The sequence below is a fragment of the Stegodyphus dumicola genome, chromosome X2 (assembly GCF_044657685.1).
Source record: "Stegodyphus dumicola isolate Sdum_Otavi_A_Nest chromosome X2, ASM4465768v1".
Lineage (NCBI taxonomy): Eukaryota > Metazoa > Arthropoda > Arachnida > Araneae > Eresidae > Stegodyphus > Stegodyphus dumicola.
Window position 1 is genome coordinate 87371883 of NC_140781.1, and position 26030 is coordinate 87397912.

At 36.2% G+C, this 26030-nt stretch overlaps 1 protein-coding gene across 1 annotated transcript in view; it reads right to left on the reverse strand.

The window, feature by feature from the left end:
- The window catches only part of LOC118192662 (uncharacterized), a 96182-nt gene that overhangs the window by 16969 nt on the left and 53183 nt on the right, over positions 1-26030 (reverse strand). The window contains exons 4-5 of the mRNA XM_035363666.2: positions 23321-23493; positions 4130-4301 (exon numbers count right to left, since the gene is read on the reverse strand). Coding sequence (XP_035219557.1) covers positions 4130-4301; positions 23321-23493 — 345 coding nt within the window. The remainder of the gene's footprint in view (positions 1-4129; positions 4302-23320; positions 23494-26030) is intronic.

Consider the following 26030-nt stretch of genomic DNA (forward strand, 5'->3'; position numbering starts at 1 on the left):
GATCAACTCCTGTTCGTATAACTCTCCATGGGTCACCATTAGTAACTGTTTCTGATGATAATGGAGATGGACTGATGAAGATTCAAATCCTTACACTAAACATACTTTATTTCAAAACATCACTATGTATAATATACAAAAATCGGACGCACATTCAGTAAGCAACTTCCTGCCACGTGGCTGACGGAAAAACTGACTGTGAAAAACTTTCCTCGGGAAAAACGAGCATGCTACGCTCTCTATCGCCAAAAGTTTGTTCACTTATTTGGTGGTGCTATGTATTGACGTTATGGTGAACAACTTGATCTTCAGAATAACTGCTACAGGTTAAAAGATATCTTAGTACGGCCAATCTTTGCCTGTACATGTTTGTACTGAGTTCAGTTTTTTGTACGCGTTTATGATAAAAATTCTTTTCGGTTGCATGTCTGAGCAATGAATTCAAAGCAAACGTCTATGTTTTAAACATTTATTGCGCAGATGTTCATTTTCTAGTTTTTCTTAAAACCATTTACACTCTGAGCCTCTTCAAATCACTGTGATATTAGTAAGGATGATATGAGTGCTGTGAATGAGAAGAAGACAGAAAGCTGAGGATGATCATTCCTTACATCTACTAACAAATCAAAATGGACTCCCCCAAAAAAACGGATTTTGGTTGAAACCAAAGCTTTGAAAAAATACGAAAGAATTTTTTCCAGTTCGTAGTTGACTACATCGCGGAAAACTTATTTACACAATGCAATCCTTAGACTTATCTTGCTTACAAGTCAAATGAAGTACTCAGTCATAATATTGCAGTAATAAAACCGACAAGAACTAGTCGTAGCTTAGAGAGAAATATGCTGGAAATGTGCTCTACGATTTACTTGTTCTCTGAGAAAAGTGAATATTTTAATTATTGCATGTGTATAAATCTTCTATAACAGATTATACACATTGTGCATGTGTATAAGCTGGACTGGTATTCGAAACTAGGACCAGCGTTTTGTGCAGATATGTATTTGATCACCCTATTACCAAATGCAAGAACAGGCTTCATATATTAAATTCTGCTTGAAAATGAAAATTGGTATACGATTTTTGTAATAAGCTTAATCGAAGTTTAAGTGTTAACTAAAACGATGACTGAGCGCTAGGGAGAAATATCCTTATCGACGACTTTAAAGAATTATTTTACATAAATATTACTAGAAAGTAACTGGGAAAAATCTAGAAACCAAATTACTTGGCTAAAAAATTATGGTGCTGTTAAGTGTATGGTACTTTATTATGTTTTCGATTTAAATACGTGTTTTTTTCAAACACGGCGAGTAGCAGTGGATATCTTTTGTTAGCTTTTACTGTAACTCGTAGCAAATAAATATTTTAGCTTTTGTGAGTTTCAGCTCTTGTGGAGTTATATCAAGTTTAGATATAAACTAGCTAATTGCAGCGCAGAATCGTCTCTTCAGCGGAGGCATAGCTGCCCTCTTTTGCCGTGTTCAAATAATCCTAATAACGAAAAGGTATGGAATAAAAATATGTTTAGGCAGATTAAACCTTATTAATATAAGGTTCCCAAAAATTTCGATTAAGGGAGTCTTGGGTATTTCTGATCTTATAAAAATGATATTTTTTTATATTTATGAGACTATGAAAAATATTGTCGTCGTTCTGTTCTTTTAGAGCAGCTGATGTAAAAATTTTAAGTATAGATAAATTTTCCTAAAAGGTATTGGCGTGACCAAAAGTGTTACAGTCTCAAAAACCTGCCTCATTAATTTCATTATTAAAAGAACCTATTGTGACCACAGGTTTTTTTAACTAGAATCATAAGCTACAACCCGCCATTCAAGAGATGCTCCTTGCAGATTTCAGGAAATAAGTCATGCAAACATTAAGAGCCAACATGTAGGTTTTTTTTTTTACTTATAAATCACTTGTCTTATTATTTTTCCTGCATTATCACTTTCATCGGCTCCCACCAGAATGCAAATTAATGTATATAAAATTAGAGTTTTTGATCTTAGCAAGAGAGCTTTTGCCAGACTGTTTCAATACTATTTTCGCCAGCTTCAAATGTTTACTTGTATCGACTTTTGCTAGCCGTGTTTGCCAGCGTGAGTGGAGGGCTGACTCAAGCTAGCTTATAGGCGGACGTTTCCTTGTGAAATTCATATTCTAATATATGTAAGGTTTGCTTAATCATTTGTATGTATGAAGCTACTGGCTAGAATCTGTACCTAGGCAGTCTCGGCCACGGCGGTATGCAAATTACGAACCTAGTGGTTCTGGAGGCCCCGGAAATGTTATTTTATTGGCAGGCCTGTGGGCCTGGAACGTACTAGAGCAGATGGCTCTAGTGGCACGGGAGATAGCGCCCTGGGTTTGCTGAGTAATGTCCTTCTGCAACTGGCAGTCCAAGAGACTGGCAGGTAGCAAATCATAGACAACGATCAGTGTCGCATAAGCGACTCGTCCCTCTCTCCAACGTGACAGAGCAGGAGTTGAACCCCTGTGCCTGGTTCTGCGGGGTGAGGGGACTCTTAGTGCCATGAGGCGGAAAGAAGAATGCCCATATCGCTAAACTTTATCATTTGTGTTCTGTTAGTGCCGCAAATAGTGGAGCTTTCTGTTATTACACGAGTTATATCAGTTGTTAACCTGAAGATCCAATAAAGCAGGTTTATTAAAACCTTCTTCCAAGCTGTTACTACTTTACTAGAAGATATAGGACAGGGTGATAAGTCACCTGGGTGTCTTTTCGGAGCTAGAATTTAACATTTGAAATAATTAGCTTCCGTTCAATTCTATAAAATAAGCACATATAGTATATATTTATATGCATTCACCGTGAAAAATGATTTTAATCTATATTTGCGATTAGCTTTCTTGATATTTATAAGGTTTACTTGACTTTTCTAATCAGTTTCTATTTCAAGCTCACTTTTCTAGCCTTTCTTCAACTCGCATTCAATGTCTTCTTCGAAAGTAATGTGAATTTTGTAAACAAGGTAATATATAAAATTACCCGTAGAAAAGCAACAATTATGAAATGAATTTCAATAGAGCGAAGCAGTTTAGCGATCGATTTTTCTGCTCTGATAGCCGTTTTACGAAGTGTTTGCTGTAATTGCTAAGAGTAGCTTCAACTGCTGGTACAATTCATGAAAATTAGCAAGGGTTTAGTTTGATGTATGATAAATTCTATTCAGTTTGGATTTAATATTGAGAATCTTAATTAGGTTGAGAGTTAAGACGCTCACTTTTTTTTTTTTTTTTTTTTTTTTTTTTTTTTTTTTTTAGCATTTTGGGTTCTTGCCTCCTCTAAAACAGTTTGAAGACGGAACTAATCACGCTTTTTTAATTTTTCGGTTGTATTTTACGATCTCAGATTTTTTTTATTGTTGAAACGATATCAGAGGAGAAAGGGATCATTGGGGCGTTAGCCTCCCGGAAATCGAGAGGCTTTAGTGACAGACACAGTACAGATCGCTTAAATCCCTTGTAATGTCATTCTTGTAATGACAAGTGGAGCCGTAATTGAACGAACTATTATGCTCCTGCAATGCCAGAGCTTGTCGTCTTACACCAAGTAAGAGCTCGAATATTGCAACCAGTGGAGGACCGCACATATGGAATTTCTTATGTTTGTGTAGTTCATCGATCGCAGTAGCATTTTTACTGTTCCTGCTACTTTTAATGCTTGGCAACTTTTGCGGAATATGCATACGCATCTAGCAAAAGGACTAGATAAACATTATTTGCAGTTGCTAAATGTATTGTTTTAGCAATTCGCTGCTGAAATTATAAAATGCGACAATATGGGAATCTCTTTCTTACATTGTGGAGTATAGACGCACATGACATGAATACACAAAACAATTTCTTTTACGAATTTGCAGAAGGTAAAATGACACCGAATAATAAAATCCTGTAAATCACCAAGACTGCATCAAGGCGAATTTAACTATTCCTTTTGTACATGCCAGTTTATAGAAGATGCTATATATCTAAGTAAACTGCTTATCTTTTCAACTGTCAAATAAGCTATGACCCTTTTGTGTGCTGCAAGAAATGAGGATTAATTTTGCTCCTTCTTATTTGGAACGCCCTGTTTGTGTAGAATGATATAATAAAAGGATACGGTATACGAAAGCGGCAGTACAGATGAAGAGCAATGCAACTCGAACGAAAAGTGTCATCTGATTCTTAGTCTTCAGGAAAAGGGTGAGAACACATTGTAAGGCAATGTAGAGGAGACCCATAGCAAACAGCATAACCCCGCCAATCATATGAGGTAAACCGACGTCCATCAGCTGAAATGATTTTGATACATTAATTAGCACCTATACAAAAAGAATGCATCAGAATATAATAAACAATTAATTTTTCCATTTTTTATACAATGTCACATTTCAGAGACACCAGGTTATTTCGAAGCAAAAGACCCGAAAAATGAGCAATGCTCTCGCCGGGACTCGAACCTTGGACCTTTCGAATACGCGCCGAGTGTGCTGACCACTACACCACAAAAGCATGCTAAGAAGGCGGGAGAAATACTTTACAACATAAAAACTGTTAGTTCTTACAATTCTACAATTCAGTTCTTCACGTGTAATCCGACAGGAAAAAGAAAGATTATGTTCCCTGGTTCATTTATGTTTAGCATATTATATGAACGTAACTGTTCCGCATTATCTGATTCGTTGAAGTACTGAGATGCCTTCATAACAGTACTGCGTCATAAAGGTGCCCGCAACCTTATACAGATTCTGCGCAATTCGAAAAGGCAGAAACCTTCGCAAAGATGAGTGCGCCCATATGAAGATTAATTTCTAATATGACAAGATCGAGATCCTTAAGGACACAAGAACCTCGCAGTCTCACCATATTCGTTCACATTACGATTTTTGTTCTTTAAATATGACCTTTCACAAGGGACTTGCATTACCCCCGAAAAGTGGTCATGTCCTTATGCACGTTGCTTTTAGAAAGTGTTCTTTGTAAGTGTCCACACACTTTTATAGTGAGGCCGTTTTATGAAGATGCCAATCTTTTCGAATAGCGGTTGACCTGCATAACTGTGCGGGAACCTTTATTAAAGCGGCATCATTATGAAGCGGTATCCCCCTCATAATTCAGAAAATGTAATGAAATAAAATCATGTTTAGTCTAAAATAATTGTTGTACAAAATATGAAGAAATTGTAATTACTCTATCAGTATTGCTCCTACGTCGCCCTCATCCCATGCATTTATTACGTATCAACGAAATGAAGAAACTGTTCTAGGTGATCAAAGCGAATGTGCTTGTTTGTAACATGTATAGTTACTATAATAACGTTAAATGGAGTGGGAAAAAAACAGTTTCATTTATCCTTTAAGTTTTATCATCGCATGAGTCGCAAACAAGCTATTCACTGTCGACTTCTTCTTGGAAAAACATTCCCAAGGTCGTTCATATGCAGAATTTTAAACAGGGTGACAAGGAGGATTTTTTTCTAATTACTACATAAAGCTACGCTTCACAGCAGAATAACTGCTGTATTAAAAAAAAAAAAAGGTTAACACAAGACATGTCAGAACCAACCAGCGGCGTGGTTAGAGCTTCTGCCGTCCGTGGTGGTTCCTAAATATGCCGTCTCTCCTGATATACAAAAAAGAAAAAAAAGGGGGAGGGTTGAAAAAACTAAAAGGTTTCAGATTTTAAATTACGTCCAAAGAGGTGTTTATTTAACATTTTGTGCGTTATATTTATTTATTAAACATCACGTAAACTTATCATTTAACATCACTTAACACCATTAACATCACTTTATCACTTAAACGATAAAATTCAATTCAACAGCAATATCGCAAAATAGTTTTAAACTGAGCATACCTTTAGAATTTTCCGATGCAGACGCTCATGCGCTGGAGATACTGTTTTTTCTGTACAACGTTGCCATTGCTCGCTTTGAAATCCTTCAGTTTGTTAATCAAAATTCGTTAAAGTTTTACAAAATAGGAAATCGATAATAATAAAACAATTTCCAAATTTCAAATTTGGTCTTCCACATGCCCATATTCTATGGAAGATTAGTCAAATTTTGATGGTTCTAGGTACCGTTGTTTTATCACAATGCGAGAAACATATATACATTTATGCAGATTCTTCATTATTTAATTTTTTCAGATATAATACAGGGCGATAAAATTTGGTGGTAACAGTTTGAAAGGTGATTCGCCATTTCTAGTGAATCGACGCAAAATCATATAAAGAAAACAATAGTCCTTAGTCCTTCAGGGACAAAGTCCCTTTAGACTTAAAAAAGATTTTAAAAAAACTAAAAAGGGGTAAAAATGAAGGAAATAAATTTTAATTATTTTTTTTGTGAAAAGCTTTAATTCTAGCATTTTAAAGTTATTATAGTATTATTCTGTGTATTTTATTGTTGTTCGCAAAACTCTCAATAACTTTGCAGAGGTCTAATTGATTGCTCCAATTGCTGTTATGTAAACAGCATAAAGAGACGTCTCTTTATGCTGTCTACAAAACAGCACAGAGACAAATAAATGCAAAAATGAACATTTATTGGTCTCTACTTCTTAATTAATTATTTTCTTAGAAAGTTCTTCTTACAACTATTAACACTTAGTACTACAAATGCTAGCAACATTTATAGTGTTACACAATTGAGAGGAAAGTTCGCATTAGTATTAAAATATGTGGAACTTTTTTCCTAGAAATCTTATTTTAAAATAAACAGTTAAAATTAAAAGAGATGTTCTTTCTAAGCTCCTGTTTGGTTTTTCATAGGAATAATAGAAATAAAACCCTGAGGTACTTCTCTTTTAACGAGGAATGCTTCCTTATTAATGTCCATGTTTTCGACTGTAACCGCAAAAAATATGCCGCTCGGGGCGAATCGCCCTCTCAGCTCCCCCTCTTACTACACCACTACACTATAATTCAGCTAATATTGTTTTTAATTATTCTGCTTCTCAGAATACTTATATCTGTCAAAAATGTAATGCTTTTATTGCTTACTTAAGTACATCATCCATTCACACGCAGTGTATTTTGGTTTTTCACCACGTGAATTGATTTCAGTATTTTTTTGTGTGTGCTTCATTTCACATGGCTTCTTATTTCACTGCGTGAAATGGTTTCAGAATGTGTCGATAATACCAAAGTTTCTACTATATTGGCTTACTTATTATCTATTTTTAATGTAATTTATTTTGTTAGTTCAAAGGGGTAATTTACCCTGAAGGACTATTGTTTTCGTTTTGCGATTTTGCGTTGAAACCTTTAAAAGGCTGTATCACTTTTCAAATCGTTGCCATCAAATTTTATCGCCCTGTATTATATCTGAAGAAATTAAATAATGAAGAATCTGCATAAATGTATACATGTTTCTCGCATTGTGATAAAACAAAGGTACCTAGAGCCATCAAAATTTGACTAACATAATCTTCCATAGAATATGGGCATGTGGAAGCTCTAATTTGAATTTGAAATTTGTTTTATTATCGATTTCCTATTTTGTAACAATTCAACGAATTTTTGATTAACAAACTAAACGATTTCAAAACGAGAAATGGCAACGTTGTACAGAAAAAAACATTTTTATCTCCAGCGCGTGAGACTGCGTATCGGAAATTCTAAAGATACGCTCAGTTTAAAATTATTTTGCGATATTGATAACTGAATTTTATGGTTTAAGTGTGAAGAACATGATATTTAATAAATAAAGGTAACACACAAAATCTTAAAAAAACGCCCCTTTGGAGGTAATTTAAAATCTGAAACATTTCAGATTTTCTTTTTTCTTTTTTTCTTTTTCTTTTTTTTTTCTTTTTTTTTTTTTTCCATATTAATTTCATAGTATTTTTGCTTGCTCTGCAAATCTTAACATAGCAGTAAGTGGACGGAAAAATTTATTCGAATACAGCCGAATGTCAAAGCATTAATGAACAGTATGTAAACTCCACTTATAATAATTCTGCGCGAAATAGATGCTTATTCCATAAATTACGTAAAGAACTGCTGTATCTGTAGAGTTCACACATATGCATATACATCTTTCTAAGTAAGATTCCTAATTTTAAACGTCCGAATGCGAAATTGGTGAATAAAGCTTTCATCTTTTATCCTTAATATATGCTCGGAACATTCTTATGGAGTCAGCAGGAGCTGGGATTGCAACTGCCATCAATTTCGCAGGAAGAAAAGGTATAGCCTTTTTTATGCTTTCATGAATTTTGAACTGGCTGCCAAAAGTTGAATAGCAATTTGTGTTTAAAAATATATGAAACTCTGCATTAATAAAGAATTTCTTATATTCTATAAAATTGTTTATAGTGTTATCGTATTTCATATAATAGTACCAGACGAAAATATGAATAAATATTTCTCTATGAAGTAAATGAAATAGTATTTGATAATTAGTTACCGATAACCAAAAACTATAAATCGAGTCATTAAGTATTTAAAAATTAACTCTAAGAATTAGTCTAATCTAACGATGGTTATAGAATAGTTGAAAGATCACAATAATTAATAAAATGCGTAAGCGGTAATAGCAAGGCTTTAAGTGCTATAAAAATTTATTGAGTATTACAAGCACATATGATTTTATTTTATTGCGAGTACCTTTCTCCAGAAATTACAAAATAAAGCCCTGTGAAAGATAATATCTGTGAAAGAACATTCGCCTTCACTACCAAAGATTTAGTTTACATGAAAATTCTTTTACTAAAGGGGATTTTTTTTTTAATATCAAAATTGAATTTTTCTCGTGAAATCGTCTTCTATACAATTTTGCATCCAAATAAAGTATCTTTGTAATCACAAAAACCACACTTACATTTTTATGATTTTATTTGAGTACCTTTACACTACTGCACAGTGATAACTGTCTACTTTTGGTGAAAGAAACTAAAAGCGAACCCAAAACAGCATGATGAACGAGAATTAGAAAATCTAATTATATCGATATTAAAAATACATGAAAACAGGCTCAAGAAGGAATGGAAATGTTATCAGGGTCTTTGTTCCTTCTTACCTTCTTCGGGAACATACAAGGACCTGACTCGGAACAGAGAGCTTACTAAAGCTATGTTCACTAATTGTGGTAAGTAGACAGGATACAGACGAAGGGTATACAAAACCCTTTATTTTTCTCTATATACAATAACTTCCGTACTTCGGAATACACCGACCCGCTACTCGGGGTCTAACGTAAAAGTATAAAAATAAAACTAAACTCTAATTTAACTTTAGAATAATAAACGTGGAAGATTGGCCTTATATTAACAGGAAGGCGTATGTAGTACAGATAACTGAGAACACTACAATACGTTTAAAAGTTTATCAAGAGGATTAAAACCTCTGGCCTGGAAGGCAAACAGCAACTGCGTAACTTCTAAGGTAAGCGGCCTGCTTTGACTCTCAACTGCTTCCTCTCTCTCGCTTGGCAAAAGGCCACAACTTAAATACTTGGCGTTCGCCAGACAACTTTGCATAAAAACCTTAACGCTTATAATTCTGGCCGGAAGTAGAAAATAAGAAGTGATAGTAAAGATTTAAAATAAAATAAACGTTAGTAAAACTTAAGATTCTTACATACTTCCCGCCAGAGTTAATTAGTTTGAAACTGAGGTCTAAAACGACCTTGTTGAAAACTTTTAGCTGTAGAATCTAACGCGAGGCCAACCTTTTACAAACACAACTTAGCTAGAAACTAGAAAATTTAAAAGAAAGAAATATGTTTTTTTTTTTTTTTTTTTTTTTTTTTTTTTTTACAATAGCAGCTTCCAGGATATACAACAATTTTTTTTCATCTGTACTGCATCTAAACAGGAGCTTTTATTCAATTCTGGTTCCTTCCAGAGATCTGGAAGGAAAGCTAGTTTAATGAAATGTTACACAATGAAATGGCAAGTAACATATACAATTATACTTCTCTTAACATTCTTATTTCATTCATGACTATTTTAATTATCTTTCCCCGTGCTCTCTGACATGTGTTGTAAAAGAACACCAAACACGAATGTGTTTCTGTCTACGTGTTCCACACTTCCTCCTACAATCAAAACACTAACGTGTTAAAATTCAACATAACAAGACCTCTTAACACACCCTAATTTCAACTCTAAACCCTGAGGTACTATTCTGAAAGTGTCTAACTCTAAAGTGTAGCGTCAGAGAGCCTAACTACATCATTCAACCTTTAACACATATTCGCCATGCTTTAGTCTTTTTACAGTCACACGAATAAAAAAATTTTAACATTCACTTTTACCATATCACGGTATTTCTTAACATTTAAAATAACAGTTCACACTGTATATAAGAACATATCAACATGCCGTTAATTTTACACATTTGAAAACATACATTAGTAGTACATTTTTAACTTCTATTCTTTTCAAAGCAAGTGCCAATTCTTTCTACATTGAAATACTACATTTCAAAAAGTCTTTCAGACTAAAACTTTTCTCTTGCTAGAATGTTTTAAATAAAATTTATACAATAACTTTTTTTTTCAATATTTAAGTCTTTACACAACGCTATTATACATCAACTTTAGTTTTACGCGCGAGTAATTTAAAAACATAATACGAAAATCGGTAACAACTCATTTCTCGCCCTTTTGGCGATAAAGGTAGACCTCGCATGAGGTAAAACTTCTTGAAATCTGCCACTTGCAGTAAGAATGAAAGATTAACTTAAGTTTGCAAAGTAACATAAAATTTTACTTATCTTTGTGATATTCGGACATCCTTTTCTGGGCCCAGTCTTTAAAGGTATTGCAGATAGTAGTTTGATTTATCCTCCTTCTTGTACGGGCTCGCCCTTCAGTGCTTTCCTCTGGAAGCTTCCTTTTTTCACCAGTTCGGTCACCCTTGAATACCTTCTTTTTCTCCTCTGCTTGTGGTCTTGGCCGTTCGATGGCAGCTGGTCTTGGCGGAACCGGGAAACTTCTGTCGTGTTCCTGCTTGGACCTCGTTGTGGCCGTTCAAATTTTCCTTGTAACTTTTCCTCCGCCGCTGATGGCCCTTCCGCAGTTCGGCTACATTTACTGCGGAGAGTCCTGTCGGATGAGTAAATCTTCCGTTTTAGAGCCGGGTTATAGTTGCCGTCATTTCTCCTGGTTCTCTTCACATACGTCGTCCTTCTCCCTTCTTCATTCTGGGGGTGTTCGTGAACTCTTTTTTCTGGACGGTGGAACGGCTTCTTTTTCTTGCTACCTTCAATTTTTCCGCGGGGCAATTTTCTTTTCACTTGCTCCTGCCTCTTATTGGCTTGCCCTTGTACTTGTCGTTTTTCCACCTCTGGAGCTTGTGCCTGCGGTGTCTGCCGTGCCGGATCCTGCAAAAGATCTGAAAATATTTGCATTTTATTACGATCGAAGTAGGGCTTGATTTGATCAATGTTTGCGGAACAGGTTTCACCATTTCTGGCTTTTAACACTACTACAGCGTGAGTTATTTTTTCTATAACATATGGTCCTTCAAATCGTGGAAAAAATTTGGCAGTTTTATCTTCTGGTGCTGAAGAAAGTGAATGCTTAAATTTTAAAACTTCATCCCCTACTTTATAAGTTACTCCCCGTCGTTTCAAATCATAATAGAGCTTCTGTTTTCTTTGTGCTACTTCCGTATTCTTCTTTGCTTCCTTAATTAGTTTTTCTATATCACCCATTTTAAATTCTGGGGCTCTTTGTTGCACATAAAATAATTTATCTAACGGTGTTATAATCTTTCTGCCTAGAAATAACTCAGCAGGAGTTTTGCCCGTTGTATCATGTTTTGCGGTCCTAAGGGCGAAAGCAAATTCATTGACATAGTTATCCCAGCTTTTATGAAAATTTTTAACATAATTACGGATAATTTTCACTATATTTCTATTGACCCGTTTAGCTATATTTGATTGCGGCCGATACGAGACCATTTTTAAATGACGTATGCCCAGTTTTTGGCACATGTCTTCAAATATATTACTTACAAATTGAGGACCATTATCCGATATAACTTTTAGGGCCGCCCCGTATTTTAAAATATATTTATTTAAAATAGAATCAGTAACTAATTTCGCGGAGGCTCGTTTTATGGGAACAATTTCGGTCCATTTACTAAAATGATCAACCATAACAAGGAGATAGCGACTTTTATTTAACTGACATTTTGGGAAAGGGCCCAATAAATCGATGCCAATTATTTCATTTGGAAATTCGGATTTAATACTATTTAGAAACCCGGCCGGGCGGAAATTAATATAATTAACTGCTTGACATGTTGGCAGGACTGGACATACGCCCTTGTTAACTTTTGCAGTTCAGGAAAGTAGACTGCCTCGCGTACGCGTTGGATAGTTTTTCGAATACCAGCATGAGAAGCTAAAGGGCTGTCATGGAGCTCCTGCAGGATATTTAATCTAAGACTAGCTGGGATAACAGGTCGAAATTCGTTGTTGGAATTCGTAGTTTTTGTATAAAATAATAGACCATCTATTAGTTCGTAATGGGCCGCCCTATTTCTTATCGCCACAATATCTTGGTGGCTAAAATTTTCAGGATCCTTCAAATACTCATAAATGCTTCCAAACTCAGAATCCTTACCCAGTTCAGTTATTACAGTTTCTCGGGAATTTATTGTACATGCTGTGAGCATTGCCACCTTTACGGTATTCCCTTGTTCATCTATTTTAATTCTTGATAGGGCATCTGCTACGATATTTTCCTTTCCGGGGGTATGCTTGATTACCAGATTATATTCTTGCAGCTTGAGTGCCCATCTTATTAACCTTGGGGATAAATTTTTTCCTGAGTACAATCTAGTTACCGCCGCATGATCAGAGTACACTGTTATCGGCGCCTTTCCAAAATAGACTCGGAACTTTTGCACTGCTAACAGAACTGCAAGTGCCTCTCTCTCGGTCGCGGAATAGTTTCTTTGTGTTTGATTTAAAGTTCGGCTAAAAAATGCCACGGGCTGCTGATTTTGCGAAAGTACCGCTCCTACCGCATAATCCGAAGCATCCGCTTAAATTTCTAAATTCTCGTCCTTTTCAGGAAATTTCAACACAGGGGCTTGCGTTAATGCTTGTTTTAATTTTTCGAAAGCACTATTGGCTTCGGCCGTCCACGAGAATCTTGCCTTTTTCCTTTTTAATTTTAACAATGGTTCAGCAATAACTGCAAAATTTTTTATAAAGGACCTATAATATGAACAAAGTCCTAGAAAAGAAGAGAGCTTCTTTGCCGTGTTTGGAGTCGGATACTTTTGTACAGCGATTATTTTTGATTCATCTGTCTCGATCCCTTTTTGAGATATTTTGTAACCTAAATATTTTAATTCAGGGGCTGCAAATTTGCACTTTTCGACATTAACTTTTAGACCGGCCTCATTTAATAAAGAAAACACCTGTCTTAAATCCTGTACATGTTGGTCGAGATTATCACTAGTAATAATGATATCGTCTAAATAGATAAATGTGGACTTTCCAAGAAGAGGTCTTAACACAATGTCCATGCATCGCTGAAATGTTGCCGGGGCCCCTGAAAGGCCAAACGGCATACGCAAAAATGCATAAGTGCCAGACTTGGTTATAAAAGCAGTCTTAGGCACGTCCTCAGGCCTCACCCCTATTTGAAAATAACCAGTCGTTAAGTCTAAAGTCGTCATAAATTTGGTTGATTTTATGTTCCTTAAAATTTCTTCTATGATCGGTAACGGATATACCGGATATTTCGTTATGGAATTTAATTTACGGTAATCAATAGCGAATCTCCACCTCTTTGGATGCTCCAAAGGATAGTCATTATTTTTCTTACATAAAACCTAGCATAACTACTTGAGATGGGCGTTATGATCTTTTTACGTAGCATATCGGTAATATACCATTCTATAATTTTTTCCTTATTCTTATCATACCGGTATGGTTTTTGACGAACTGGCATTGCATCTCCGGTGCCAATACTATGGTTAGTAACCTGAGTAAATCCTGGAATATCACTAAATAACGAAGCAAATTCACTTACCACTTGTCGGATTCTTCCTTGCTCGTCATTAGGGAGGTGGTCAATTTTTAACATCGGCGGTTCAGCGTTTTCTGTACGAACTGGTTTCATTGTCAGCTTCAGCGACGCTTCATTAAAATCCAGCGTAGCTTGGGCTTCTGAAAGAAAATCTATTCCTAAAATTAAATGTGCTTGCAGATTCTTTACTATAAAAAACATCACCTTTATTTGTTCGTCCTTGATACGGATATACAAAGGTACTTTACCTACGCACTTACATTTTTCTCCTTGCGCCGCTAACACTGTCGTATTATCCGCATTATATATGCGGTATTTGCGAAAATACTTCCTAAAAAACTCTTCTGCCACACAGGAACACTGCGCGCCGGTATCCAGGAGTGCGGTGGCTGGGATATTATTCACCAACACTTCAATCTTCGGAAGAGTCAAATTTTTCACCATTACTGTATTTAACTTGTAGGAAGAGGGGTTTTCGTGGCCTTCGGATTTCCGCACCCTCTCGTCAGCAGAAATCCGTTTTAGTTTAAATTATTTTTCCTTTCCGTGCTTTCCTTCTTTTTCCACTGGCCTTGAGACTTTTTTCCTGGGTTGCTAGGCCCACCAGCGGCCGAGCGGTAAAGTCGCTGAACACTGGTAGTTCGGTCCGAGGTTCGAATCCCGCGAACGGGCTGGCTGCATGGGCGTTTTCGTGGTTTTCCCCATGTGTAACGTGTATACGAGCCAGTTTCCCTTAGAAAGTCCTCCACGAAAGGCATCCCTCCCCTCAGGCAGATAGCCCTCGTGTGCTTTGCCATAATTAAATACACCAACACCTGGGTTGCTATTGAACTGTCGACGTTCGCCGGCTGTTTTTGAATGCTCGGGTTTCCTTGCCCACTGATTCGCTTTTTCTCCGTAGCCATGTGCTTGAGTTTGCTGTAGTCTTGGCGTACCAAATTGGTTTCGCTGTTGATACTGGCGTCTTCTTTCGACGTCCGCCGTTCTTCTACTTTCAAACTGGATTGCTAGCTCAAATAACTTTTCCAGTGTAGTCGGATTTCTTAATTCAATAAAGTCTTGCACTTGGGGTAGTAACCTCGGCAAAATCACTTGAATTATTTCAGGATCCGGACGGTTTCCATACAAGAGCTTGAAAACGTGAATTTTTCTTAAAATAAAGCTCGAGAGGTTTTCAATTCGTTGTTGATATATACTGAAAAGTTCCGTTTCTAATTTCGCACGATCCCTTACAACAGGGAAGGCTCTTAGTAGGGCAGTCTTGAAATTTTCGTAAGTATAGGTGGGACTTCCTGCTTGACCCAAGAGACTTCTGCCTATACATTTGAACCAGTTAAGCGCTTGGCCCCTCAAAGCGCTGGTAGCTAAGGTAACTTTTTGAAACTCGTGCACGGGGTAGAGCATGAAGTGGTCATCCAATTTTTCCAAAAAACTGGTTACCGGTGAGTTTCCATTAAATGATGCTTCTGGTTTCATCGAAGCGCGCATGGTCTGGACGATGTAACCAAATCCTTCCAGGGCGGCAGCTGGCATTTCTGGATTCTGAGCCGTTTCTGCAGGCAGCACAGGTTCTTCTTGAAACTCGGCCATGATTATTATTCTTCGTTGGGCGCCACTATCGGGGTCTTTGTTCCTTCTTACCTTCTTCGGGAACATACAAGGACCTGACTCGGAACAGAGAGCTTACTAAAGCTATGTTCACTAATTGTGGTAAGTAGACAGGATACAGACGAAGGGTATACAAAACCCTTTATTTTTCTCTATATACAATAACTTCCGTACTTCGGAATACACCGACCCGCTACTCGGGGTCTAACGTAAAAGTATAAAAATAAAACTAAACTCTAATTTAACTTTAGAATAATAAACGTGGAAGATTGGCCTTATATTAACAGGAAGGCGTATGTAGTACAGATAACTGAGAACACTACAATACGTTTAAAAGTTTATCAAGAGGATTAAAACCTCTGGCCTGGAAGGCAAACAGCAACTGCGTAACTTCTAAGGTAAGCGGCCTGCTTTGACTCAACTGCTTCCTCTCTCTCGCTTGGGAAAAGGCCACAACTTAAATACTTGGCGTACGCCAGACAACTTTGCATAAAAACCTTAACGCTTATAATTCTGGCCGGAAGTAGAAAATAAGAAGTGATAGTAAAGATTTAAAATAAAAGTAAACGTTAGTAAAACTTAAGATCCTTACAATATAAGTGGGGGAACAAAGAAACAATTAACTCAACATTGCTTTATTAGAGCTTCTAATTTAAATAACTTCACTTATGAAAACTTACAGCACTTCCGAAAGTTTCTTCGTATGAAAAGAGCTTTAACATTTGATTCATATAATTGTCCTCAAAGAAATCTTAGGAGATTTTGGTTTGCTATTCTAAAATACATTTTATTCACTACAGCTACTTAAGCTGTCTTATTTGAATTTTTTTTTAATTCTGGAGGGGGGAGGGCAACCTTAGATTGGCATTGATTTTGAATAAAATTCTTCGGACCTTAAGACCAATGGGTCATAAGCCTCTGAAGAAGTTTGACCACTTTCGAAACCTACGGAGTTTTATTCAATTTAAGGTTCGTTTTTCTATAATTTTAAATTTTACGTCTGTGCATTTTTCCCGCAATTACTTTGCTTGTAAGACGAAAAATCAAGTTGTGTTTTAGGGCTGAAAACAGGTGAGTTATTGAAACGAAAGGCAAGGAAAAATCATCGCGGTATAAAATATTTTGATCGAAATAATGCGGCGACAAATCTTTGCAATCGTAAAACATCATCGAACAATACGTCATGGTGTAAAGCAACTTACAAAACCACAGATATGCGTTTTCAAATTAAAAATATTTCAGCTGTATATTCGCTATTTGCAATGCGCAATGATTTGTGAACGTTAGAAGAAAGAAAAGGTATTTTTCCTCGAAATGAATATGAAATGAAGAAATGAAGAATATTTTTTTATTAATTATTTTACATTTTTTTAGTCGACTAATAATTTTCAACTGAAAAATAAAAAAAGGAAACTTAATCATAAAAACTCGGAAAATGAATTTTTGCTTCCTTTAATTGATATATTTTCTCGACTTTTGTTTCAGCAAACCAGCATTAATTTCCACCAAAATGATCACCTTTTCATAACCCAAACGGACGGCCCACCACCGGCCGAGCGGTAAAGTCGCTGAACACTGGTAGTTCGGTCCGAGGTTCGAATCCCGCGAACGGGCTGGCTGCATGGGTGTTTTCGTGGTTTTCCCCATGTGTAACGTGTATACGAGCCAGTTTCCCTTAGAAAGTCCTCCACGAAGGCATCCCTCCCTTTAGGCAGATAGCCCTAGCGAGCTTTGCCATAATTAAATACGCACATAACCCAAACGGATGTCAGAACCTATCTTCATCACAATCTGTTCCAAAAAGGGTTATTGATGCACCTCACTGAACTACACCGTCACCAGTACGCTGTTCGTCAACATAAGCAAATGAATCCTTAAAATAATTATTTTCTTTTTACTTCTTCATAATATTATGCAGCAAATGTTGTTTTATATGATAAATGAAATGTATAATTCTGTGTCACATAGGCTGTAAAATTTCTTGCTCAACGTTTCTTATACATTTCATTCGAAATAAAATCGAATAACCATAATAAAATTTTTTAATAACGTACAGATTCTAAACTTTATATTCATTTTTTTTGTTTCATTCAAACACATTTTTTTTTTTTTTTTTTAAATTTTTGATGTCTTTCTTTTTGTACCAATTGCCTTCAGAAAAAAATGCAGTTTTGAAACTAAAATTCTTTTTAACTGATTTTAATTTTTATTTACTAGCAAAGTTTTATGAACTGCCAATAACAGATATTATTTTTATTTAAAAATAAAAATTAAGTATTTGTGTGACTTTTTAATACCTGAATTTTTTAATTTTAATTTTATATTATAAATTCTTAAGACTACAATCTGAGCTTCCTGAGACTACAAGTTAATTTCTTTTTCTTCTCCTAAGCTCACCTCAAACAAGAATAAGGCACTCAGGGACACATTAATTTTTATTTATTTAAATGAGCTAGCGTAGAGGCCATCTATTATGAAGGTTAAAGTTTTTTAACAGAAGAAAGGCATAAAAATGTTTCATTGCTCATTCGATTAATTTTTAATTATATTTAATCATAAATTTTGCTGATCCGCTACTGCTTGGGTGGGTAAATCAGCGGAATTTTGGTAGCTCGCCTCGTGTTCGATTCCCAATGAATGAAAAGTCGGCACATTGTGCCTGCGTTTATCTATCTTATGGGATGTAAATACCTCCATATTCTCCCTTGAAAATTCTTCTTATGACAGATAGTTCAAGGGTGTTTGTAAAATTCCTTTTTATTTATTATATCCTCAGTCATTAGGCTCTACATGGAAAGGGATAGATGCCGCGTGGAGGATTTTTAAGGAAAACTATCTCGTATCCACTTTACACATGGGAAAAACGACGAAAACGTTCGTACAGCCAGCCCATTCGCCAGGACTCGAATTCCGAACCGAACTACCACTGTTCAGCGACTTTTACCGCTCGGCCTCTGGTGGGCTTGTAATATCACTGAACACCGGTATTTCGAAGGATTTTAATCATGGCAGTGGTCTGTCTGCCTGTGAGTTTTCGTGGCTTTTCTCACGTGTAATACAAATATGAGTCAGTTATCCTTAAAGAGAATTTCTCGAAGGCATTTCTCACTTTGGGCAAACAGCCCTCGAGTTCTTTGTCGCGACCCGAATAATCATAATCATAAGCTCGAGTTTTCTGCCGTTATTAATCAAACTACCAAAAATTTTCCAATTAAATATTGTGGTTAAAACTGTTGTCTTCGTAATTTGTTTTCTTTTAATTTTGGAGGAAAAATTTCTGTTTTTTAAACTAAGTTTTTGAAATACTAGTAAGGCAAAAGAAGGATCTAAAAAAGAATTCGGCCAAATAATGGAATCAAATGATGTAATATTTAAGGAAACTTAAAAAAAATTGCAAAGACAAAATTTAATAAACATGATCTTTAGTCACTCCCTGTCTACTATAATCTAAAAAATTTTAAATCTAGGCACTGATGAACAAGAAATATAGAAAATCTTCCCGTTTTAACATGTTTAAGTTAGTCATAATAATAATGCTGCATGCGTACGGGCTCGTAATCGACTGAATACACACAGAACGACGATAACTTGATAAAATTTATTTCACCAAAAGAAACACCAAAAGAAACTAGAATTTTTCACAAAAATACCCGTACAGCTCTTCTCGGTATCACAGAGAGCAGTGAGTAGTTACACTTCAGACTATTAAGAAGGTTAAACACAGCGCAATGCAAAGCGCATTTAAAAGGCGAACACCTCACGGATATCTCAGTACTCCGAATGTCGAACGTGTCATACAAGAATTTCAAGATGTTTTCTCTCGCTTATCTTCTAACATAGGTCGAAACAGTTTGACACAGTATAGAATTGATACAGGGGATCGTCCAGCAATCAAGCGACATCCAAGACGTCGACCGATTGCTAAACAAGATAAGGTAGGAAAACTTCTAAAGAACATGCAAGAAAGCAACGTATCGATCCTTCAACAAGTCTTTGGGCCTCTCCAATCGCCCTGGTCAGTAGAAGGATAATTCAACCAAATTTTGCGTTGACGACATTCTGAACACTCTGGAAACAAGTGTGCTTCGATGCTTGACTTAGAGTGGATATTGGCAGGTAGAGGCACACCCTAATGACTGAGAAAAGACTGCATTTATTATCGAACAAGCACTTTGGCTGTGTGATGCCGATTGTATTATGTAATGCGTTGGCAACATTCGAACGCCTTATGGAGACCGGGTTTGAGAGATCTTTCCTAGGAAACCCCTCTGACATTCCTGAATGACAAAATCATCGTCGAGAAAACAGAAAACTTTTGAAGAACATTTAAAAAATCTCAGAAAGTGAAACAAGCCAATAAGTACCGCCAAATGGAAATTATTCAGAAAGGAAATGCCTTACCACGCACATGTCATATCTGCAGAAGGTGTGCTTACGGATCCAGAAAACGTGTCAGTAGTTAAAGACTGGAGACGCCCCGAAAATGTCGATCAACTGAGAAGTTTACAGGGGGTTTGCAGCTACAATAGGAGATTTGTGAAGGACTTTTCTTCCATCGCAAGACCCCCTTTACAAGCTGATAGGAAGCAAACAAAAGTTCTTGTGAACAAAAGAATGTGAGGATGCATTTAACAAACTGAAGGAAGCCTTATCATCTGCGACAATCCTGATGTATCCTTATCTCGACAAACAATTTATTCTTGATATAGATGCAATGAGAGAGTCGGTGCTGTTTTGTCTCAAGAAATAAACAGTTGAGAACGTATCGTAGCACACTGGAGCAAGTGTCTTTCTAAACCGGAGAAGAATTATTGTCACTAGAAAAGAGTTACTCGCCATAGTTAAAGCCGTATAACATTTCCATCATTAACTGTAAGGCAGAAAATTCCTGCTCCGCACAAATCATGCATCGTTGATGTGGCTTTCAAATTTCAAGAATACCGATGGCCAAATAACCAGATAGATACAGAGACTCCAGTGGTATGACATCATTATCTGTCATCGAAAGAGATCATCACATGTAAATGCCAATGCCCTAACTAGAAGACCCTGCTGAGAAAGCTGCTGATATTGTTCCAATGTCGAAGGAAAAAATACGAGCTGCTTAATCAGGCTGTAGATCAGGTTACGAATTCAATCTTGTCTGATCCAAACCCATGGAATAACGAAGAAATCAGGAAAGACCAGTTAGAAGGCGGCGACATTAAACCCATAATTGACTTAATGGAATTTTCAAATAGGAAACCTACCTGGAAGGACATTTCGATCTATAAATCTGCGACGAAATAGTATTGGACTCTCTGGAACTCACTCCATATTCGAAAGGGCGTATATACCAGATGTTCGAATCAGATGATGCAGAGGCATTCCAATGGCAGCTGATACTTCCAAGATCCCTGTTTTCGGACGTTCTTAAAGAACTAATTTCATAGCAGCCCGACAGGAGGCCACTTAGGAATAATGAAGATTTTGCATAGAGTTCGAGAGCGCTTCTACTAGAGTAATGCAAGGGCTGACGTGGAAAATTGGTGTGCCAATCCTTCGATGCATGTACGAGTCAAAAAATACCGAAGAAATGCAGCCGAGGGAAGCTGGAACGTTACAATATATATGAGCACCTTTTGAACGCATCGCCTTTGATATCCTAGTACTTCTGCCTCGAATTGCTGATGGCAATAAACACTTCCCTGTTGTCGCTGATTACTTCACGAAGTGGCCTGATGCGTATTCTATCCCGATCAAGAAGTTGTCACGGTAGCAGAGGTAATGATACAGCACAGTATTTTTAGGTTCGGAGTGTCTTTTCTGTTTCATTGCGGTCAAGGAAGAAAATTTACCTCGGCTTAATTAAAGAACATCGACCGACCCAAAAGACACTCTTACATCCCCAGTCAGACGGCATGGTAGAGAGGTTTAATCGAACTATCCTTAACAACTTCTCGCTGGTGGTATCCAGAAACCAACAGGACTGGGAACAGAAGTTACCTCAGTTCTTACTGGCCTATCGCAACGCTGTCTACGAGACTACCAGCTATTTTCTATCTTCGATGCTGTTCCGTAAGTGACCTTCGTCTGCCTTGTTATCTCTTGTTTCGTCGCATCCTGATGCCCCTTCATCGCCTGAAGTATCTCCAGTCACAGTTTCCAAGTGATGTACAATTTTGCTCGAGAGCGAGTGAACTTAGCAACGGAGAAGATTAAGACCCGATACGATACGAGAGCTACAGGACATCAGTTCAACGAAGGTTACAAGGTATTGTTATGGAATCCTATTCGCTTCTTATTTGGAAGTGCGTACGGGGGAAAAGAGTGCTGCTTTAAAAATAAAATCACAAATTAAAGAAAAAAGTATGCTTTATTTTGGAGAAATAACATAGTATCGTTTTTTTAATTTTGTTTAAATGTTTCAAGCAAATTATTTATTTAGCCTAGTTTATCCACCACCGATAAGTGAAAACGATTCACTAATATATCATAAAACTTTTAACTACTACAATTAAGAGCTTGCTAGACATAGTGAATAAACTGAGTTATTGTAGTTACTTGCCACTGTCGATTCTTATTCCACAATATTGTGGCAATTGGCTTGCAGTATGGAAATGTTTCGTGACTGTCACGCATAACTCATATACTCTCCCAAGGCGAACAACTGTCAAAAGTTTTACAATAGTAAGGTACCTAAACATATTTACTTATTTTCCCAATAATAAATCAACAGATGAAATCATCTTTTGGGTGTATAAGAATTTTTAAAATTTCAGCAATCACAGCTTCCTACGAGATAATCCACAGTAGAAGCTTCGGTAACTATTCTTATAAAGAGCTACAGCATTCAACATGAAATTCCACAGATGTTAAATTACTTATACCTTGTGTATGTTTAAATCTTAAATGTGAGGATGTAAATGACATACTTTATTAAACATGTAGACTATTAATAAAATTTCCTAGCCTCAGGAATCCCAGGTTTCCAGCATAACAATGTACTTTGGTTAAGTAACTTGCGAAACATTTAGTCGGGTGATCTAGGGAGAATTCTATTGACAAATCGAATGAGAAATCTTTAAAAAATATATATAAATAATAAAAATAATTAAAAAATCCTCTTTAAGGATAAATTAAGCTCGATTGAAACATTCATAGTAATTTAAAATTTCCGGTTGTAAAATAATGAATTTCAGAATACATATTAAAGAACTTCACATTAAATAAAAGGGCTGTATGGCACACCTCCTTTTCGCGTGCCTTCGTGGTGTAACTGGATAACACGTTCAACTAGCAGTCGGGAGGTCCAGTGTTCGAATCTAGGTGAAGGTATTGCACATTTTTCACGTCTGCTGCATCGATATAAAATAATGGTATCTACAATGCCATTACACAATTTTTCTCCTTCTAAACATTTTATTCTGGACTCCATTATTACTAACTCATGTCTGTATGATGCAAAAGTTTCTGTCAATATTTTTACTAAGGGCAGCTGCATTTGTCTGTGTGAATTGAAAATATTGACACAAACTTTTATAACATATAAAAGCGCGTCAGTAAAAATGTACTCAAGAATAATTGCATATAATATGTAATTAAGTCAAAAAGATATCACATCATAAGTTGAAAGGGACTACGATGTTGTGGTCAAGAATATTGACTACAATAGTAGAACTCTGAAGTATTTACTTACCGTAATTTAACTGAAAAACTTACCCAGACGTCTCTGTTCCTGTAGAAGTTTACAGGATATCCCGTGACTAAAGTAATTCCAAGCATTGATGTGATGCCAGCAAAGAGACTGAGTTTGTTGACAATAGTTACCACGTTACTCTTCTCTCGATTCTGCTCTAGGACAATCATATACCTCAGAATCATAAAAGCAACACCTATAGAATCATAAAATGTAATTCTAGTATAGTTCATATGACATTCCAAAAGCTGTAAATAAGATACTTAACAGTAATTACTTATTCAAATGGGTGGATATTTTAAATAAGTTACTTTAATTTAGGAGGCAGCATTTAAGCAAGCAAGTTCTTGTCTACCTACCCCCCGAAAAAAGAGACATAAAAGTTATATTGTGATCTTACGTAAAAAAATTCTTTCTTTCTTAAAGCTTTACGTTAACCAATAGTTAGTATTAAATATTAATATTTATATATGTTTACTTAATATTACTGCATCATTACAATATTTTCTTTTAGAACTTTCCTCCCCCACAGCAACTATATACTCTGGGCCATGAGACTACATAATTTGGTTGATACTGCTGCCTGGAACTGAGCTGCTTTTCTTTCTTTAATAAAAATTTATACGTCATATTCTAATTATTCTAAAATTCTATATTCATGCAGCTTATTACTCAGGTTATCATTTATTACAGGCTCCGTCATTAAGCATTACATGATAAGGAGGGATGCTCCGTGGAGGGCGTTTTAAGAGAAACTGGTTCATATCCACGTTCCACATCGGGAAAACCACAAAACCGTCCATGCAGCCAGGCCGTTCTCGCCAGGACTCGAGCCCCGAACCGACTGACTAGTGTTTAGCGGTTTTTACCGCTCCGCCGCTGATGGACTATTATTCATCTTTGAAAATAATATAAGAGTGAAAATTGAAACATTTAAAAAAGCTTAACTGGGCGTATATCCTAATGAAATCTTTAACGTAAGCTTTCAAGCTTAAACTCCTATTAGTCTAAAACAAATAGTTGAACCCTAAAGGATTAGAAATTTTAACACTCAAAACGTTTGGAGAAATGATTCTTCCTGTGCTTCCATATCTCAGAAGACGTTCAGAGACGTTTTTATATGCTTAGAAAAATTAGTATGCAAAATAAAGGCAAGAGAGAAAGAAATTCACATAATTATTATTAATAATAATGCAATACCATACTTTGAGAAGCTTATTAGTAAGTATAAGTCTCTTCGTTAAATTTGCTAAAATTTACCCTTTTCTGAGCAGATGCATAATGTTATATGAGGGAATCTTTTGACAAACAGAGTGCTAGTATTTCATCACGAAGTCATGAAATATGACACATGTGATTATTTCAACTGTAAAGTAAATTTTTGCAGAACGTGCTTAAGAGTCGTTTTGTCGAATTCGATTTTGCTAAGCTATAATCTTGAAGAGCACCAAATGAATGATCCTCTAAATCAATGTATATAGCAGTAAATATTATGAAACAGAAACTGGAAATGATTTGAAGTTATGGAAAATAATGACTAAGAAGGCAAATTTCCTAAACTTTAAAGAAATAAATAAAAATTCTGGCTATCATTGAGTTCGGAGATTCCGCTGACCTACGATTCCTCAAATTTTGTATGTAAACAGGGGGTGAAATAGCTATTCCACTGCATATTATTGATAAAGCTTGTTCGTAGATATGTAGAAAAATGACAACAAGTAAATTCATAGGCATGGTGTTTGGTGTATTTAATTATGGCAAAGCACACTAGGGCTATCTGCCTAAGAGGAGGGATGCCTTTCGTGGAGGACTTTCTAAGGGAAACTGGCTCGTATACACGTTACACATGGGGAAAACCACGAAAACACCCATGCAGCCAGCCCGTTCGCGGGATTCGAATCTCGGACCGAACTACCAGTGTTCAGCGACTTTACCGCTCGGCCGCTGGTGGGCGCTCATAGGCATGGAAACAATGGTTTATCTTAATATAATTGCCTAATAGTATGACTTATAAAATAACTTATGTCATATTATAAATCATACTATTAAATAAGTGTATTAAAATGACTTAGGTCTTATAATATGACTAATGTCTTCTGTAAAAACTTAAGTGACAAGTTAACTCTGAGTTTTTATTTAAAAAACAGAAGTATATATACAGCGTTCGACAGAGAGGTTCAGAGGAGTGATAGCACGCATCAAAAGGATGAAAAATCGCCATATAACAGGGGATTACAAAATAACGTTTAGTGGGAGAAAATCACAAAACTACACTCATGTCCATAAATTACGGATAATGCAAAATCAAGCAAAGGAAGAGTTAGAAGCAAAACAAATTTGACTTATTTGTAAAGCTTATTTATTAAACAAAAAGTAAAGAGCAAAAAAAGGTGCTATATGTTTGATATTATTAAAATAATTAGCGATTTTTTCTCCCTGGAGCAAATTAAAAAAAAAAAAAAAAAAAAAAAAAAAAAACCCTATTTACAAAAAACCAACATTACATGGTTGGTATGATTGTTAATACATTGTATGTCTCCCAGACGATGCAATACAGTCCGTACAACGCCTAGGAATGCTGAGTATCAAATTATTATCGATCTGATCTTGGGGGATATTACACCACTCAAAAAGCAGTGCTCTCCGAAGTTCCGGTAGACATGTAGGAGGAGATTGACGGGCTGCAACTCGTCGGCCAAGCATGTCCCACACGTGCTCTACTGGAATCAAGTC